The sequence below is a fragment of the Vidua macroura genome, chromosome 14 (assembly GCF_024509145.1).
Source record: "Vidua macroura isolate BioBank_ID:100142 chromosome 14, ASM2450914v1, whole genome shotgun sequence".
In the NCBI taxonomy this organism is placed as follows: Eukaryota; Metazoa; Chordata; class Aves; order Passeriformes; family Viduidae; genus Vidua; species Vidua macroura.
Window position 1 is genome coordinate 13,072,765 of NC_071584.1, and position 20,617 is coordinate 13,093,381.

The 20,617-nt window shown below is 41.1% G+C and overlaps 1 protein-coding gene across 2 annotated transcripts in view; it reads left to right on the plus strand.

Annotated features, from left to right (window-relative positions):
- NRK (Nik related kinase) overlaps positions 1–20,617 on the plus strand; it is an 87,309-nt gene that overhangs the window by 62,876 nt on the left and 3,816 nt on the right. For both annotated transcript variants that reach the window (XM_053989975.1, XM_053989977.1), the window contains exons 21-30: positions 3,317–3,410; positions 5,455–5,628; positions 6,107–6,236; positions 6,651–6,809; positions 8,441–8,584; positions 9,770–9,904; positions 11,660–11,760; positions 12,323–12,472; positions 15,375–15,534; positions 19,902–20,041. In XM_053989975.1, the coding sequence (XP_053845950.1) occupies positions 3,317–3,410; positions 5,455–5,628; positions 6,107–6,236; positions 6,651–6,809; positions 8,441–8,584; positions 9,770–9,904; positions 11,660–11,760; positions 12,323–12,472; positions 15,375–15,534; positions 19,902–20,041 (1,387 nt within the window). The remainder of the gene's footprint in view (positions 1–3,316; positions 3,411–5,454; positions 5,629–6,106; positions 6,237–6,650; positions 6,810–8,440; positions 8,585–9,769; positions 9,905–11,659; positions 11,761–12,322; positions 12,473–15,374; positions 15,535–19,901; positions 20,042–20,617) is intronic.

Genomic DNA, 20,617 nt, shown 5'->3' on the forward strand with positions numbered 1-20,617 from the left:
TTACTTCACAATGATTTACATTTATGTGGAATTTTTGAAATAAAAAAGAAGAGGGAAACAAAACTGTAAAAACTGTATGCCTTCATGACAAATACAGGTTACAGTGGAGAAAACAAGGCAAACATGACCCTTGATTTCACATAGTCTGTTCACTCTGGGAGAAATAATTGCCACTGAAAAGTTGATTTCTTCATCAGGGCTGTTTATAAAAAGGAGAGATGGTTTTGTAAAATGTGCTGTATGTTTTATACTGACATTCTGCATCTGCTGTGGCATGTCAGCTGATCCCACCTGAACTGTGTCTCTCTAGCTTTGCAGTTTGTCTTGCTGGTTTTGTGACTGACATCTTGTGGTATTCTACCTGTCATGTAAAATGTGAATTCTGCTGAGAAATAGTGGAGCAAGAATAGCTTGTTACTCCAAGAGAAGGGAGTCAGGGGGTCACTTGGCCACCTCTGCTGTTAGGAACAGCAAACAGAAACATTTTTTGTCTTGGTGAATAAAACTTATGATTTTCTTGCAAAGGGACTTCAGTTTGATTCAGGTTCTAGGATTTACTTTGAAGTACATCCCAAGGCCACAGAGCTCTCTGGGATGGGGCTCTTGCTCTTCTGACAGAATTACACATGCAGTTTTGTCAGGTGTCAGGCAGAGATGCCCAGATTTGGAGCATTGTTGGCAGGTTATTGTGTTGGGCTGGTACCAGTCCTTTCCCCTGTGCTGCTCTGAAGAGGTAGAATTTTTGTGCCTGCATATGCTCCTCATTTGCATTTCTGAAGTTCATTTTCAAAGCTGAAATGAGGAGAAAGAAGTTAAAAATCTTGTAGCTTATTCAGTGCACCTGAAAGAGCTGACTTTTACTGTAATGTCTTTGTTTTCCTACTGATCCTCTTCCAAACCACCTTATTCCGATCTGTAAAAAGTTTTATTCACTCTAGGTCGTAGAATTCATCCTAGACCTCAGAAAGACTCTACATAAAAATATGGATTTGCCCTGTAGCAATGACTTTGCTGTGTAAGTGTTAGATTGCTGTGATCCTTGCATGCTGTATGATTTGAAGGAGTGGTATCACTGCCTTTGGAACTCTGCATTTGTTGTTTGCATCTCCTCTGTGTCTGAGATCCACCCATCCTCTGGAGAGGTGCAATTAGGGTGCTCCTTGTCACGTTTACCTTCCTGTGCACACAGCCACTGCAAGAGCCCCTGTAAAATCATAGGTATAATCTTGCTATTAACAGAGTCCCTTCACCTTGGCTGAACATCATTTATATTAAAAGATACTTCAGGAAGTGTATCCTGATTGCTGCCAAGTAAATAGCAAAAAGGACAGTGATCTGACTGAAAGGAGCAGCCAGTGTTCAAAGTGCATATCCTGGCTGAAGTGAAGGGTTTGGGGGTATTTTGCTCTCTAGAGCATGTAGGATCTGAAGCCCCTTGCACTCTGGAGTGTTTCTGTGGGGCTCTGGCTGAAGCACCTTGGGCCAAGTTTTACTTGGCTACTGAAACCAAACTTTCCTGTTCTTGCCTGGGCTGTGGTACAGCACCTGATGTCCACACTCCAGCTTTCTGGAGGTGCCCAGTAGGACTACACTTGGGACATCTGCAAGAGAAGGAACTTCCTATGTTCTTGGATGAATCCTGGTAACCACCCTGAGAAGGCTCCTTTCTGAGGATGCTGGACTAAGGGCTGCTGTGTTTCACCAGTAAAGCAACTTCTGGTCTTGTTTTTCTTTGCAGTGAGATGAGCCAGAATTCTTCCTCACGCACTCAAATTTTTTGTTTTAAAGAAACAAAAAACACTAGCTTTTGCCAGTCTATATGATTCAGTGTCTTACCTCCTTGTTTAGAACATATATTCCATTGCTGTTAATTTCTCCTATTTTATGGAAAGTGCTTCCTCCTCCAGTGCCTGCAGTATGCCCCTAAAACACTGAGTGTCCTGGGACTCATTTATATAGTTCAGTTTCCTCTCTTTGCTCTTTGATTGCTGTTTCCTACCAGCATTTGGACAAGGTGGATACAGGTGTGTGCTTGGCTAGGAATTACTTTCTACCTCTCCTAAGTTGGATGTTGACATTATTTAAGAACAGCTGCTGTTTTCTTCCCTGGGAAGAACAGGTCCTGGCATTCACCATTGATTCTAATCCACATCTTGTCATTCCTTCTTAGTTTAGTGTGCAAATATTTACCCACTCACATAGAATGGGGATACAATCCAAAACCAAAAAATAAACAACAAAAAGTGCCATAAAAGCTTCTACTCCTACACACCCATCTTAAATCAGTAGGTCTCTCACCAAACCTTCTTTGTTATCACATGGGGCATCACTTAAAAAAATACATTACAGTCTGCTACCAGTTGGCACATAGCACTGTAGAGCCCTTCACACTGGCTGAATCCAGTCAATTTTATAGTTACTGGAAAGGAGGCAAAAACGTAATAGGCTTAAATGGATTGAAGTAAAAAAGATATGAGTATAAATAAATAAATGGGATAAATAAATCATATGAGGTGGAAGTGTGCAGAAATGGGGCCAAGACATGTTTGAAGCAGTTCCACTTGGGTGAAAAAGTTTAAAATGCAAAGATACCTCAGGCAGTGCAGGAAGCAGTGATGTACTGGGAATTCACAACACACACTTGCCTTGTTCTCACTCTTGCTTTTGCTATCAGCTTTTGATCACTGTTGAGGATGGGAGGCTGGGCTTGGGGGGCTCTTGGCCCCAGCCAATCCAGCAGCTCTTGCTTTCTTTTGTCTCTCTGTGTACTGGGCAACATTTTCTGGGTTTCCTTTTAAGGTGAGGAAATCTATGTTTCAGGGACTGATTCAGAGGATGAAATTCCAGTGTAGCCTGTCCCAGTAGGCACTGGCAGAGAGGTCCCTGACAGCAGCACATGGCAGAGCAGCTGCTGCTCTCTCTGGAGAGCAGGGTGGCTCATAATTACACCCCACAGGGGAATATATGACAGGAGCCAGAAGTTTTGAAGTAGGCACTTCCCAAATGACAGCTTGAGGGACTTGCCTGAGTCATGCAGTGTCTGAAAGATGATTGATGGAGTTCAGGGAGATGAAGGGATGTTCTCTGTCAAGGTGGGGAGAGCTTCCTGCTGTGTGTGAGTGGTCCTCAGGCACAAGCCCATTCAGGCAGATCCACAGACTAATCAGCTTGCTTTTGTACAAGAACCTTTGAGTGTAACTATTGAATGTTAATTATGTTCACATTTGAACATGGCTATGTGTAGTTTTTTTTTCCTTTTTTTTCCTTTTTTTTTTCCCTGAAGTAGTTCTGTTCATTAATTGGAGTTTGTTACCAGGCAACTGCTAAGCGGCAGAATTGCAGATTTCTCAAGGACAAGGGTACCAGATGGAATTGAACTGAAACCCCAAAGCACCGTGGCAGAACAGAAGGTAATTTGGCCATTTGTAAGGGGGTGGGTACAGTGAGGGGGAGTCAGGTCATTAATGTGCATGATAAACACCATATCCATTACTTCTTGGGAGAATTCTCACTCTGAAGTCCTGCTCAGTCATTGCAAATTATAGCTGTAAGCCTTGGAAAAAAAAAGTGTAGTTTCAGGTTTTGTGCTTCCTGTAGAAAAGCTTACATTTAGGTACAAAATTGCAGTTCTTTATTTGTCCTTCTTATTGACCTGTAGTAGTTTCTGATGTCAAGGTATTTTGTGAAGGCACTGGACAAAAAGCACTCTTATTATTGTTGGTGTGCATTGTTGCTACTTTTAAAAAGTCTTGACTTCTTTTTATTCCAGTTTAAAGTGAACTACCTCCTACTGCTTAAAATATTACCAGAACAGGGGAAAACCACTTTATCTCTCCCTACTGGCTTAGGGAAAATTCCTGTCTTCTCATATGTCATGTTGTGGTTCCTTCCAGCTGTAGTTTCTAGTAGAGGCTTCCAGTCATGTGGATTTTCCCCTGTGATAAATATCAGTGCAGAAAAGATGAAGAGAGACAAAGCAGAACAATGTTCTCTGTGGTTGAAAACAATAAAAAAATTACAGTAATAAGACTTGTACTTGGTGTCAGAGCCCTCTTTAGATATTACTGAGCGTATTCTTGCTTCACAGATAGGGAAAATAAATCACTGTGAAACTGCTGATTTCTCCAGAGCTGTGGCAGGGTAGAAAGAAAAAGGAGTTTTCTTTACCTCTGGTGTCTCTAAACTTCAGACCAGAGTGGTGACCCTCCTGCCTGGGAAGGGAATTCCATTTGGCCTTTGTCCCACCATCCTTGAGGAGAAAAGACTCTGCTTTGGAGAAATAACTATAAACGGGGCATAAACCAGTATTTCTCTTGTTGTGAAACCAGCCCAGTGTTTCCCCTTTCCCCTGATGTCCAGGCTGCTTGAGGGAAGGGAGAATGTTGGGGTCTTTGAGGCCCACCCTGAGGATGAAGGAGGATGATAAAAGAGTTGAGGTTATGTGTTTTGGTGGGTTTGGAGGAAAGAGTGTGGGAGGGAGAGCAGGCAGATGGCTGACACCTCATAATTTTCTCTGCTGCTTTCTAGTCTTCTCCCTCCTTCTCATGAAGCCTCCCATCCCTTCCTCTGAACCCTTTTTCACCCACCAGCTACAATCACCATGAGTCTCCACATCATCTCCAGCATTGCTTTCCTTGTCCCATCAGCATGAACAGCTTTGAAGTGGTTAGGGTGTGCCAAACTGCCCAAGTGGTTCAAATGGGGATTTGGTTTGGTTTCATTCAGTTGAATGTGACTGAAAACTGAACTGAAAAGCCCCATACTGGCTTGGTTCCCCAGTCTCAAATACTGACTTGCATATTTCGGGCTCAGTTTTTACATCTAAATTAAAACATAAAATGTATTCCCAGAAGCCCACCTCTGACTCCACAGATAATGCTGTCAGGGAAAGAGTTTGTGTGGTACCTCATGAAGTTCACAAGTATTTCCATTGGATGCTGTAAGGAGGTCTGCAGAATGTCACTATAATGGAAATGCTGATGCTGGGTCCTACTAAGTGTCCTCTTTCTGAAGTAAGGTTTCCTAATTCAGTAAATGGAAAGTAGCCATGAAATTAATGGTGAAGGGCTTCGAACTAAATGCAAGTCCAGAACCAAGAAGTGCCTTCTTCTGTCTGCAGTGTGCCAAGGTCAGGTCTGAAACCCATTAGCAAATCATTTGACTTGGTATCTCTGAGGCTGAAGTTCCTTCTTTTTCTGTGGTTGGTGTAATGTAGATGAAGAATATTTGTGGAGGTCTTCAGGAGTAAACCCAGATTTGTCATCTTGGATGTTTGCCATACACTTTGGTATTTAATTTTTGGTTTTAATCTTGCCATAGGGTTTGTCTTTAAACTCTGAATCAGGGAGAGCACTCTTCTCCATGTGCTCGTTATTTGTCATCCTAATCAACTGGAGTTGCAGAGTGCATTGGAAATAAACTAAATGTGGTGTTTATCTGTATGTTTTCATGCAGGATCAGATTTTAGGGAAACAAATTCCAAACGCTCAAGAAGGCCTTTGGAGTGTAAACAACCAGAACTATCTCCTGCCAGATCTCCTCCAGCAAAGCCAAATTACAGACTCCTCTGTGAACCCGCCACAAGTGCCACTGACTTGCCAGGAACCTCAGAACAAACCTCTGACTAAGGTAAGAGATAAATTACAGATTGCCTGGATTGAACTCCAGTCTTTTTAAGTTCCTCTATCCTGTCTTTTTACAATGAGTTTTTTTGACTACATCCCTTCTTTCCTTTAAAAGTTTTATCTGGGAGGAAGATAAGAAATCTCGAGCTGCCTAACAGATTTCATTGTTACACTTATTTTTCTCTATCTCCTTCTCTGCTCTCTTTCTTTCCTTGCTTTGTTTTTTCTTCCCTTTTGCACAAGCCAGAGGACTCACACCCTCTGCACCTTGCCCTGGCAGCGTTCTGGTGTGCCTCTGCTCATTGTCCCTGGCTTTCTCCCACCCAAGCATCATGTGAGGGAGCTGAGGGCTCTGACACTGCTGTGAGCATGGGCCTCTGGGGAGAAGTGTCACTTGAGGAAGGTAACAGCTCTGTCAGAGCACCACAGGGTGTGTGCCCCAAGCTCTGCTAGCCTGAGGCAGCTCTTGTTTCTCATTGCAGAGCCCATGTGCTGAAAGCCCACCTGCCAAGAGCAGCACATCCTCCACAACATCCTTCACATCATTCATAGATCCAAGACTTCTGCCAATCACCCCTCCCACCAGTCCAGTAGGACCTTCCTGTAGTTCTCGTGAGTATGCTTTGCTTTTGCAGTAAAATGTTCCTCCTGGGTTTTTCTCTTTTTTTTCTTTTATTTCTTTTTTTTCCCTCTCTCTTTTTTTTTTTTTTTTTTTAGGTGTATAGAGGACTTACTGCTTGGAAATGAAATTGAGTTAAATCTCCTGAAATTCACATAGTAATCTCACTGTGAATTTTCGTGCCCTTCTTTCAGATGTGGTTTGCTCTGCTGCTGTGTTACCACCATGCTTTCTCAGGAGTGCCTGAGGAATTTTCCAGACTTTTTTTTTTTTTGCTATACAAAGCTCTCAGGGTGTTTTCTCACCCCTCTGGGGTTTCTTTTGTTCTACCATGAACAAGGTGATTCAGATATGAGCTGTAACCAAGCACTCACATTTTCCACAATTGTGTGTGTCTTTCATTCCAGCATCTAGTGCCAAACCTGAGCCTGTCAGGAGGGAAAATGCAAGGAAGGGCTCAGTTGTCAATGTCAACCCAACCAATATCCGCCCACAAAGTGACAGCCCAGAAATCCGTAAATACAAGAAGAAATTCAACTCCGAGGTCCTGTGTGCTGCTCTGTGGGGTAAGATGGGAGTCCTTGGGCAGGTGTGTGGAAGAAAGGCACAGCAGGAGTGCCTGGCAGTGTCTGCTAGGCAGATTTCACAGTTGTATTGCTGCTCTCCTGGCAGAGAGTGCTGGAGTGGATCCCTGAGCTGATACCTTAAATGTCACTTACATGGCCCTGCCTTCCCAGGGACAAGATGGCAAGGACTTTGTGCATCAGAATGAGAAAATGTTTTGATCAAGCACCAAGCTGAAACCAGGCTCATTGGGAGAGCCAAAAGTTGCAAATGTTTCAGCAGCTTTTGTGGCTCATGAGACTCATCTGAACTGCACATGGGTACAGCTGATCACAGAGCCCCGATCCAGGGGAAATAATCCAAGCACTAAGCCTTTGCTGTCATGCGTGTTAAGGTACTCCAAGGATCCAAAGCAGGTCAGGTCTTTCCAAAGGCTTGTCTTACTTAGTTCCTGCTGTCAGTGCTTATTCTGAACACCACTGACCCATTGTTTGAACTTACATGCTTTTTACAGGGTCAGTTTCACGTGGTGTAGAACCAAGATACAGCAGTCAGGTCACCCTCAACAGCTGTAGACCTTGTCCCAGTCATACATTACCCAAATTCTTGAGTTGTTTTAACCATCTTTCTGCTTCAGAAGAGCAGATGTATTCTATGGGATTCGCCCAGCCATTTACTCCTCACTTTCTGAGCCTGCAATGGCAAGTGAATGAAGTATATGGAATCTTATCCAAAGCAAATGTAGATTTCCAGTTTATAGCTTCACAAATTTTGTGTAATGTGGGTTTGTAGGAATTCAGAATTTTAAATTAAGAACAGAGCTGTGTGGTAAGGTGTGTAATTGAATGTGCATTGAGGCTGAAGAGCACCAGGTACTTGTCAGAGCACTGCCAGTGGAGGAGGGTGCTTGTTACAGCAGGATACCTTATGTTGTGTCTTTAGAATCTGCTGATTAGAAACACAGATGTCATTTCAGCCAAACACAATTTCTGACATTCTCTGATGTCAGCAACCCAATGGAGCCTTCTCTTCCTTAGCAGCAGTTGGATTTCAGATGGATTCACTCCTTAATTTGGCATTTGAAGACATTTTCCAAACCAGAGACTGTTTTCAAACAAACTCTACACCTCCTTAAAACACAGTGCTTCTTCCAACAAGTTTGGTGCCCCAATTATTTGAATGTTGTATTTGGAAAAAGAGAGTTTGGGGGGGAATTTTTGGTTGGTGTTTTTTTTTTTTTTTTTAGTTGATAGGGATACTTGAAATACTTAGTTGGGTCTCCTGTGTCACTACTGTAATGGTGCTGGACTTGGACTTTTGTGCTGGTCACAGGTATTTTCCAAGGTCACCTGAGAAGTTCAGGTTCACAGAATATTTTCCTTTCTGTGAAAACAACATGGACTTCAGCACAACTACTCATCCTTCAAGTTCCATAGGTATACAGGTGTTCTGCTGAGTAAAAATTCTAATGGTGAGATCTTTTTTCTTCTGGGAAGTCATCCACAGAGCAGCAGAGAAATTATCAGGCTCCATTAAGTGAGATTAAATAAAAATTGGTTCTCAAAACAGTGAACCCTCAGTGACCTCTGAATCATTAGGTGACTTATGCAGTATTTTTTTCATGTATCGACAGGGGTAAATTTATTGGTGGGAACAGAGAATGGATTGTGGCTGCTGGACAGAAGCGGGCAAGGAAGAGTTTATACGCTGATTACGAGGAGACGGTTCCAGCAAATGGATGTTCTGGAAGGACTCAATGTGCTAATTACTATATCAGGTTGGTTCAGTGGCTAAAAGTATCTGACCCACGTTGGGGTTGGAGGCAATTAAAAAGAAGAATTAGGTTATAAACTAGGTTGAGGAATTTCCTCTTTCAGAAAATCACAGGACAGTTATTCTTGTTAATAGGAAAACTCTCCTGAATTTTTAACATTTACACTCCCATTCCAGAGTGGCTTTGGGACAATTCATTGCCTGGTTAATGTGTAAAATGGTTTGTGGGAAGTACAGTGTGTTTCATATTCCTAAAATGGGCTGATTATCTGCAAGCTGTAGTTTGTCACTTTTCTGGTTTCTATGATGGGTGAGCATCTAAGTCCAGTTCTATTAATGTATCATGCTATAACCTCGTCCTGTGTTCAACGAGAGGTATGAGCAGTAACATGAGAGGGATCTGTATTGTGAAAACATCAATAACATTAAGTGGAGGTTTTCAACCTCTGCTGGGAAACATCTTGGATTTTGGCAGAGTGGCCTCAAAAGATGCACAGTACATACCAAGGTCAGAGGTGTGTGTCCAACAAGGAATAGCAGCTCGTCTCCAATCCAGAGTCATCATGTGGGCAGTGCCAGCAGCTGTTTGTCCCATACTGCCAGGTCCAGTTGTTGCTGGGACATGACAGAGTCCTTCTCTCCCGAGTAATCTGTGGTCCCAGAGTGCTGTTGATCATAGGCTGCTTATGAACTAATACAACAAAAAGAGTGATTGAGATGAAGGATGACAAAATAATTCTCAAATGTAAAGGCATCCAGAAGAAAAATAGCTGCTTTGAATGAAGATTGACAGTTAACTGGAACTACATCAATAGCTTATTCAAAATGGCCATTGCAGGACATGTCTGTGTGCCAGGAAAAACAGTTAGTGTGATGATTTCTGATCATACCTGTGTATGTAAAAACCTGGTTTTGGCCCAAGGGAGGAATTTTAGTCAGGTGTGAAAATCTCGAATGAAGTTTGAGTCACAAGGGAAGTGCATGTGTGCCCAGTGCCATAGGATTGCTCCTGTGCCAGTTCCCCCTGTGTGTCCCCATCACTCCTTTCATGCCCTTGCTGTGTTCTCTCACCCTGGTAAGGCACAGGGACCTGCTGTACTCAAGGTCACGAAACTTTAGCTTTTTGTAAGTGGGGGAGAGTTTGTACCTCAGGGAGCTAAAGTGTTCTGTCTCTTCTTGCAAATCCCAGGGAAGAAGAATAAGTTGAGGGTGTATTACTTGTCATGGTTGAGAAATAAAATTTTGCGCAACGATCCAGAGGTGGAGAAGCGGCAAGGCTGGGTGTCCGTGGGTGACCTGGAGGGCTGTGTGCACTACAAAGTCGGTAAGGATTTCCTGGTTTTTCTTTAGAGATGCTTAATCATCCTCTTTTTGCACCTTGTGACAGCAGCGTTTTTCAGCTTTGTTTCAGGATTGTATTGGGTGACTATCTCATGAGTTCTTTCAAGACTCCCTGTTGTACATGGCAGATGCCTTGCTCCCTGTCATTTCAGGCAGCATCTCTTCTTGCAGCAGTTACCAGATGATGTTATGGCTGTTTCCTGTAATGGCTGGAAGGAGAGAGTGCCAGCCATGGTCTGTGCTCAGTCAGTGGTTCAATTTTTCTGTAGTTACTTAAGGTTTTAATTGAACTGATGTTTTCCACCTCCTCGTCTTCCCTCTTGGCCCTAAGTAACTGCTAGGAAATTGGACATAGTTCAAGTCCTAGTGAATCATATTTGTAGGATGTCCTTAGGTAGATCAGCTAATCCCTTTCTCTCTCATGAAAGACCCAAATATACCCTTGTTTAAACACCCTGGAAATGGTACCATCTCACTTTTCTTGAGCTCTCAGGCAGCTCATTCTTCAAGGTGAATGTGAGGATTGTGATAATTTCTGTCATTTAACTGTGGGGGTGGATATATGGCACAAGTTTTGCTTTGGTGAAGGATGGTGTGTGAAAGTGGCACTTTCTTCGAAGTCAAATAAAGCCATGATACAGAGGAGTGCAGGAAATGTGAGGTGGCTGCTCCTCAATACCTTGCTTGAGGGTTTTGCTTTTTGGCTTTAGAAATGGCAGAGGTTAAGCTCAAGAAAGACTATGAAACAGATGTGTGTTGTTACTTTAACTGTGATTACAGCTAAGCACCCACATATTCCACTTCAGTTGCTCATCCTTGGGCTCGGTGCATTTTTAAAAAACACAACGACAAAATACTTATCCTAAAATTAGGCAAACATTTGGTAGGACCTTCTGTGTTTACATATGACAAGCCACTCCTGCGTTTTTGACAGCACAGCTGCTGCTGTTTTTCTCTTGGTGAATCTTCTTGTATCTTGACCTTTAGTTGTACAGCTATTTTTCCAGGTAGAAAAAGAAAAGGATGTACTGTTCTGCATTTTGGTGGAGTTTGCTGAGTTTTCTTGTTCTCTGCCTATGTGAGATAGCATCCTGTTTCCAAATGCTTGTCTCTGGCAGAGTGAAAACACAATGCACAAAGAAATCCTAATTTTCAATGCATGATTCTTCATTTTTTTTTCTCAATGGGCCCAGCATGACCTTAATTGTCTTGGAGAAATTGCTCATCTCTTAAATTCTTACTCTTCTCAGAAAGATGGGAGTCCTTCACCCACACAGCACCAGGGGATTTAACCCACAGATAAGCAGTGAAATGAAAATTCATCCTGCCAAGTCTGACAGAATTGTTCAGCCAACAACCACCAGTCCTCCAACAGTAGCTTATTCATAACCAGTAGTGGTGGGGTGTGTTCTTAAAAAATCAAGTAGGTTTGTTTAGCTGCACGGTCAAGACCTTTTTCTCTGAATAGTGAAATTTTTGTTTTCATCACTATATGAAAAGCAATATATAAATATTGGTAACAGTCATTTTGCTTTACTGAAAATAAATGAATTGTAGGTTTCCAGTCAAGGTATTGTCACTGATGATATTAAACATTGATGTCCAGAATGCATTAGTCTCCCATGCTGGATAATGTCTACCTCTACAAGTAATCCATTGAAATTATTTTATGTGATGAGATGGTCTTTGATTTAAGTGTCTGTCTGGTACCTAAGGAATTGTTCTTCTTGTATTACAGTAAAATATGAGAGAATCAAATTCCTTGTAATCGCTTTGAAAAACTCAGTGGAGGTTTATGCTTGGGCTCCAAAGCCTTATCACAAATTCATGGCTTTTAAGGTAAGTGGAACATCTTTGGTTCAGATGTGTCACTGTCTGTCACTGTCTCTCATCTACTCTCTGCTTTTGTTTTTGTTGTTTTGTATAACATTTATTCTAGCTAAAGATAAACTGAGTATTCTTTTAAAGAAAATGTAGAGCATTTGATGTACTTTGGAGATGGCAAGCATGAAACTGTCACGTCATGAGTGTTAGATGTGAATAACTTGTTTCTCTTTACCCCAGCCAAGCTCAGCAGGTGCTGTGCCAAAATGTGCATTTGAATTGACAAAGTTGATGTTGATTTCCCTCAAAGGGAGATGAAATTAAACACGGTGGTAGTCAGGCTACTTTCTGCCTAGTCCATTTCTAGAATCTTGATTTCTTTTTCAAACCACAAATGAATTATCCAACTATCCTTGCAACTCAGTGGATGATGGATACTTAGCTCCTTAAATGTAACCTACTATTTTACCAAAATAGCTATCTAACTTTTGAGTTTTGAGAATTCTTAGGATCTTAAATGTAGTTCTGCAAACCAACAGTTTTATTGTGCTAAAAACTGCATTTTTCTTTTTTCCAGTCCTTTACCTCACTTCATCACAAACCACTGTCAGTTGACCTGACTGTTGAAAATGGGCAAAGACTAAAGGTCATATATGGCTCAGTAGTGGGATTTCATGCCATTGATGTGGACTCTGGATCTGTGTATGACTTGTACCTTCCAACACACGTAAGAGAATCCAAAAAACTACATTAATGCCTTTGTTCTTTGGGCTGTGTATTGATGATGATCAGGTTAAGAGTTGTGCTATTTTTCAATAGAATTATTAGTGGCAGCTAATACAAATCCACTTTTCACGTAGTTTTAGAACACTGAAGTCCTGTTTAAATGCTTTTATTGCATTTAGAATATGAATTTTAGTGGTTTAATGTCAGAAAGCCTATTGTATGGACAGTACTATTTTTAATTGATTTATCCTGGAAATTTGGGACTTAAACAGTCAAAGACACAATAATATCTACATGAATTTAAGTGACTTTTACAATCTGCCACTGTGCAGACAGCAGAAACCAACTTCAGACTAAATAAATTTGTTGATCTTCTTGCCATTCAGTTGCCCATGAAACCACTCTGTAAATTCAGAAGAAGTTTTACATTTTCCTTGGGACTTTCTCATTAGATTGTCAGTAAGTTAGCATGAAGGTGCTGTTTGAGGTGATGGTGATCACTAAATTCCTGCTTCAGCTCAGATAACAGCAAATTGCCCTGTGAAAGAAGTGAATGGCTGGCATGGGGCTGTCCAATATGAAGTCTATGCTATGGTGTTAATATTTTTGGATTTTTGTTTCTTTGTTTATTTTTAGCTATTCTTTTCAAAGCTGTGAGTCCCAAAAGCCAGAGAATCTTGGGGGCTTAGGTTCAGCAAACTGGCAGGTTCCAGACTGGTTCCAGTCTGATGGGAGGCTCCTGGCAGAGAAACTTCTGTGCACACTTGAACCCTCCCTGAAGTCAACAATGCTCCACAGGGGCTGGGGGTGCCATGGCCTCCTTGCATCCCCAGACCATGTGTCCCAAAGTTATGCCTGGGAGGTCTGAAGAAATCTCATCCTAGATCTGCATGTTGCAGCCTGTGCTGTGAATCCATCTATTTTTAACTTTTCTCCACTCTCAGCCCCTCGTTTTCAACCCAAATGAAAACCCACTCCTCCTGTGCAAGCCACTTGATCACTCTGCTGCCCCTGCAAGCCACAGCCTCCACGTTCTGTCAGACCTGTGTTCCTGATGGACACAGTGTGTGAGATTGGCTGTTAGATTTATAGACTGCTCTTAACTGAAAAATGACTTCTAGCTGTTCTGTTGAATCACCTGCTACAGGCTTGTGCTAAAGGCTTGTTTATTTCTGTGTTGGTTTTTTAAGGTACTTAGTATTTGTCTTGTTAGAGGGTTTATTTAATCTGACAGTACCTTTGTTAACTATGCAGCTATGATGAATTCCCATCAGTTTGTAAATTGAAGTGTGGTACCCACGTGCCTTTCTGGAAGTGGGTTGCTGAGCAAGGTGAACAGTGACTTGTCAAAAGGATTATTAACATAATTGCCCAAGAGAAGAAAGGCAAAGGAAAAAAGTGAACTTTCTTAGAGGCTTTACTTTTTCAACAGGCTGCAAATACAATTAGGTACCTGATGAGAGAGATTTCCCAGGTGACTGCCCTGAATATGTGGGGCACCTGAGACGGACTGCGTTTGTGTGAGCTCTTCAGCCACAAGTTAGCACGGACTAAAAATATATTTTCCTTTCAGAGTCTTAGACCTGAAATAAATCAGCTGCTACAGCAGCTCTATCTTCTTAGATATTCTATTCTTTTAAAAGAGCTAGAACTGGATACTTACCTCAAGGAGCTTTGTGGTGGCAATAGCCCAGACTGTAACAGGCTGACTTGAGATACTCTTGCTTTCTGGTAGCCTCTTTTCCTGGTTCCCCACCTCTTTCTTCATCTCTTACCTGCTGCGGTCGCTCATGCGAGTCCCAAGGCAACGCATTAAAATTGCTCTGCGGCTCTGGATCCCCGTTCTAGTGTTACGGATAGTTGTTGCCGAGGCACGGAGTCAAGTGGGTGGCCTGAGTGTATTCGGTTTGGCAAGTACAGCTTCAGTGCTTCTTTTACTGTTCATTGTGCCCTTACAGTGTGCATAAATGTCTGTGCTTGAGGGGAAAAAAAAAAAGACCTGTGTGTGGCTGGCTTGTGAGAATTATCATTGTGAGAATGATGTAAAGCTCCAGTCATATGCTTCCTATAAAAATATTAATTGTGGTGGTTTAATTTACTATTTAACATCCTGGTTTGAGTAGCGCTTTAAACAAGGAAGTGCTTTGTTACTGTTTTTTCAAGGCTGTCCTCTTTTTCTTTCAAAACTGCTTTCGTAAAACCCCACCTTCATGGTTGTATACTTCACCTTTGGTTTTGGTTTTTTTTGCTTGGGATATGTTGGCTTCTGGGAGAGATTCGTGTGAGTGAAATGCACTGTGGCAGAGGTGTGCCCAACAGCAGTCAAATGGGCAGCTATTTGTAGTGAAGGATCTGGGAAGGGAAAGACAAGAGTGAAAAGGTCCAGGGAACTTTTTACAGCAAGATAAATATTATTAAATTTGCAGGTTTTTAACTTGTGAGTGGGGATAGGGAAATATCATGGAAAGTGAAAGCACCAATCTCCTGGAATGTGGAAGTTTCTGTCCTTCTTCCATCTTCTGAAAAGTTGTGAATTCAAATTTATTTCACCTTTCTCCTATTTATATAATGCAAGTATTTTGTGAGTGACTAAGTAAATATTATTGTGTCTCAATGGCTCCATGGCTTCTTGAAACCTATTAACATTGGTAAATTTGAAGTGAACTATTGAACATTGATTTATTTGCAAACCTGCTGTCATATTCAAAGGGGGGAGAAGGGGAGAAAGTCTGTTTCAGAGGCTTACTAGCAAACTATACAGCCTCTGAGAACAGGCATTTCTTTCACTTTCCATGAGCCATGAGTTAGTTCTTTTTATTGCTCTGCCAAGCTAGTTAGATCGATATCATCACTGAAATTACAGTCTGTATTTTGATATAAATCTCAGTAAAATACGATTCTAGATCCAGGGGACGATTCGCCCCCATGCCATTATCATCCTCCCAAACACCAGTGGCATGGAGCTCCTGCTCACCTATGAAGATGAAGGCATCTACATTGATATATATGGGCATTTCACAAAGGAGACAGTTCTACAGTGGGGAGAAATGCCAGCATCTGTAGGTATGTATGAAAAACAGCTCTTCATTAAATATAAGATTCCGCTGCATGAAGCCTGACTTCTTTATGAGGTTTGTATCTAGGTGAAAATGGTTGTATGGCACATAAAGCAGCTTCTGAGCAAACCAGATGTGTAAAAGAGTAAACAGATTTATGGGTGTTTGTGTTAACACAGCCAATGATTGCAATAGGGGCTTCCCATTTGGACACAGTCTGTATTCTTGTCACACTGTTTATTGCATCACACATTGACTATACAGACAGACTTCACTGAGAATGCAGTTTACCACCAGTTTCCACAGGGAGAATTACGTGAATTACAGGGGGGAAAAGTGTTTTGGTTTTCCATAGCTGACAGCATTTTATGTAGAAATTCACAGCTACTGAGGGGTCAGTTACTGAAGAGATCTGTAACTGCTGTCAAATGGCCCCTTCATTTTAGCACTTGAAATTCACAGGGCTGCCAGCCCAGGGTATTTGTGATAGATTCTTAATCTCCCCATGCCTGCAGTTGGCTGTGTAGGAGGAGATTCTGGCTGTACTGGAGCCAGGACAGCTGTTTGGTTCACCTTTCCCATCGGGCTTCAGGCTAACAGTATGGGGAATATGAAGAACAACGTAGGCAGATTTTTGGGTTTGTTAATTTCTGTCTCACTCCTGTTCTTTATTTTAAAACAAACATACCAACAAAACAAGCCCAAGACAATTAGACTGCACAGAAGCCTGTTATTAGCTTGGAGGAAACTGGATACCACAGTGAAAAACCAAGGATGTTCACCTTTTTCCTTTCACTTCTGTCTGAGTAGTTTTAGGGAAAGCCCATCTTGGGGATGTGGTACAAACCAAATCTGACTTCTGATTGAAATGATATTTCCACTAAAAATTAACCTAATCTATAAACACACAACTCAAACTTCAGATAAGGGCCTCTGTTGACTGTTATTTTAATAATTTTACCACTAACTCCTAATAATTTTCTTAATCCTTTTATATCCTTGGCTGCAGACAAAAACATTATGAGAGAAGTGTGAATAACTGTTATTTGAATGGCCCAGCTTAGGGGCAACTTGACAGTTTCTTAAAAGATCCTGTTTTCCCGGGATTTCTCTACCCATTTCAAACCTCCTGAAGTCTGTATGAGCATATCTCAATTTTCACTCTCTGTTGCAGAGATAGAAGGGTCTTGTGTTACCCTCAGGGTGCTCTCTAGTCATCCTTTGCTCATTTCTTCATTTCTTTAAACAAGTATTTTGAAAGATGAGTTTGTAGTTGGTGAGAGTATTTTGATACAAAAAAATTAAAAGTTTGTATTACAATTGATGGATTTAGGGCAGAAAATCTAAATATATCTTACTCATAGTCTTAAATTGGGACCTCTGTGACCAATCTGTTAATAAGAAATCAGAGAGAGGAAGCTCAAATCCCATGGGAAATTAAAAAACTGTAGAAGTATTCTATGTTTAATCTGAAAGATGTACACATATGTAGGGCTAAATATAAATATAGCTGTAATATTTTCTGTAAAACAGGTTTAAAAAGGCATTAAGAAACATCAGGTTAATAAGATTTGGGAGTACTCTTGCCCTTTTGTGCGAGTAATGAATTATTTACAGTATGTAGCCATAAAGGGTTGACACACATCTGGATATTCCTAGAGGAACTAGTAAAAGTCTTTGTTTCCTTTTCCCTCACATTTTAGAAGCAAGAAGACTATTCTGTAGAGAAATAGACAGTGTTACCAAAAGGTGGTTAAATTACTGCCTCAATGCTCTACAACCTATCATCTGGAAGCATAGGATATTTTTATCTAAAGCTGCAGTGGAAAGTGGACTCAAAGTAACTATTCCCAAGGTGCTCGTGGTGTAGGAGCTATTGTTTCAAAATAAGACAACTTTGAGTATCTGCTCTCAGTTCATCTCACATGAAACACCTCTAAGAGCTCCCACATGGGAGGATTATCATGACTCAGTACTGACCTTTGAATTCTTAGCCTGCTATCCTTCAAATTAATCTCCATGTATGGATAAGTCCTTATTACTGGACAACTGTGCAAATGGTGTAATGAGGCCATTTTCTTTGCATGCTGTTTCACAGAAGAAATTTGAGAAAGAATTTTTTGATTCTGCTACAAAACTGAGATTTTATGCTATTGTACTTAAACCTGCCATTGTCAGTTGACAAGTTCTGGGTGTATTGGCCAGACAGCAGAGCATCAGGGCTGAACTTGGTGTATCTGGTTTATTCTGTTCCTGTTTTGAATACTGCCTGGAGGTCAGATCTCTTCAGAACACAGCAGAAGTGGCTCAGCAGATGACCTAGAGGTTGCATCAGAGACTAATGAAGTGGTTACTGGGAGCTGCAAGGAAGCTATCAAATTGAAATCTGCCAAAGGCACAGATACAGACACAGCATAGTGGCAGCTGGAGTGTGAATTTCATGTGGTGGAAAAGACCAGGAGACTTATTAGTTCTTTGTTGCTAGACCTATATGACCTGTACTAAACAGTGCAGCCACAGAATAGTTTCATGCCATTTGTATATATACACCTGCCTTGCCTTCCCACCCCCAGAACCACAGGGTGCCTCTGTCTCTGTTGTGTTCAAAAGTGAAGTTTGAAAAGGTCAATGTGATGTCAGTTGGCACAAAAAATAACAAAAGTTTGAGTCTTGTATAGTTTTGATGTTCTTCACTTCATGTGTGGTCTGGGCCTACTTTTCAGATACTGTAGACTGCATGGGTGCTGCCCTGGGCTCATCCTGCTGCTGCTGCACTGTTCAGAAATGTTAATGACACTTTCTTCACAGCCTACAGCAATGGTGCCCTGTTGTACAACCTGAAGCATAAAGAAAAGATTTGAAAATATATTCATTTCATGTGTTTGAGTTTTAGAAAATACTTCTCCTCTTTTAGCACTTACTCTTGGTTGCTCACTGCTGCTTTGCTTTTAAAACAGGTTGATTTCTTCCTCTTTTCTCATGACTGGAATACTGGGAAATTATCTTGCTCTCAGCACTAGTGGCAGGGAAGCCTTCAGTGTGCACAAAGAATAACTGAAAGTCTTCTGTACAGATTTAGGGGAAATTTATAGACTCTGAGGAAACTAAAATCACAACACTGTAACCAAACCATATGTGTTTCCAAGGAGGTATGATTTTCATACATTTGTTCTAACAACAATTATAAAGCAAGGATTCCAAGTTAGTATTAAATCAACCCTGCTAGAAGTGTATACAGTCATGTGAGCATATTGCCTTTATTTTCTGCTGTCCTTCTCAAGCAGGATTGTAGGGTTTTGTTTCTGGTATCAGTCTGTACTGAAAGTTCAGTTTTTAGACAATACCCCAGATCAACACGGAAGGTTTTAAGAAGCAGACCTTGCTCACACTAATTATGTAGGCTAGATATACACTGTCCAATGAAGCTAAAACCCAGTCTAGTGCACACATTCCCTCTACATCATTTTAGAGCATCAGAATTCTCAGACTAATGAAATAACAGTTGATAGTTGAGCAAGAAGAACAATTGGTGAGCACTGACTATCAATAGAGCATAGCTAACGGGATTTTACCTTGGAAGCCCATACAAGTACCAGTCAGAGGGCTTTCACTGAAACTGTGCCTAATTTGAAATCTGTGGTCTTAACTCCTTCATCACTATTCCAAGTACTTATTGCCAGATTTAAAGGGACTATTGTAGTAAGCTTCCACAGTGCTAGAATATCTTCTTTTGGTTTTGGAAATATTGCACATAACCAGTGATGGGAAGACAACAAATAAATCATGCCATGGTCTCAGGTTCTGAAGTATTTAGGTTTCCGACTAAGCTGAACTCCATAGTAAATACAAACCCAGCTTCCTAAAAGGAACAGAGTACAGTGGGTACAGTCAAGACTTCTCTTGAAAATGAACAGTTAAAGGATGAGAGGCAAAGATGGGCACAAGTTGCACCAAGATATTAGGAAGAAATGTTCAGCCTTGAAAGCAGTGATGCATTGCAGCAGGGTCTTGGAAAGGTTGTGAAATATCCATCAAACCATATCTGTACAAGGTCCTGAGTAACTTGTCTATTTTGGCCCCACTTTGGGGCCAGCAGTTAAACAAAATGCCCTTCAGAGTTTTCCTCCAAGCTTTTGTGAGTCTAAGATATACAGTAGTAGTTAAGATTTATGTCTAGAGTTCAAAATAAATCTGAGAGGACAAACTGAAATTTAGTTACTATTCCTAAGGCTTTTTTGTGTAAACTTAAAATACAAATAATTCAGAATATATTGTTATCAAAGAGAAATGCATAACATAAATGAGGCAAGAATCCAAGAATCAGTCTTTCAGCTGTTAAATAGTACCTTTTTTTTTTTTTTTTTTTCCTTCTAGCTTACCTTCAGTCCAATCAGGTCATGGGCTGGGGAGAAAAAGCGATTGAACTACGCTCTGTGGAAACAGGAAATCTGGAAGGAGTATTTATGCACAAGAAAGCACAGAAGCTAAAATTTCTATGTGAAAGAAATGACAAGGTACAGAGATGACTACAGTGTGGTGACGTAGCAAGAATGAGTAATAGCTGACTATGACACACCAGTTAATTTTGGTAACTTTATTATTGGTTATTTCCTGCCTTGGTATAACTTCCCTGTTCAAAGCCAGTGTAGTCACTGGTCCCACAAAGCACCCATTATGGATATTCATTAGGGATGTTGCACACATTCCCACCAGCAGCTGTTAGAACTCTCTATTCCACCCAGCCTTCACTGCTATCAGTGATAACAAATAGAGGCATTGTGAACTGCACAGCACCACAGGTGGAGTGGGGAGGGTTAGTGAGTCAGCCCCAACAATTCCCAGCTACAGGACTGCCTGTCCTGGGTTACTGAAATGACAGGCAGTTCAGAGCAGTCATCATGGGGGGAAAATTCCCCAACATTCTTAACTGCAGATATCAGGGTATGGATAATCAGGTATGATTTCTTGCATATTGCAATTTTGGTGGATGTTCTCTGAAATTAGTCACACTGTCATATTTAGAAAACTGAAGCCCTAAAACCTTAGATTAATTATTTTTAAATGTTCACCTATGTCTTTTCAAATAGGGA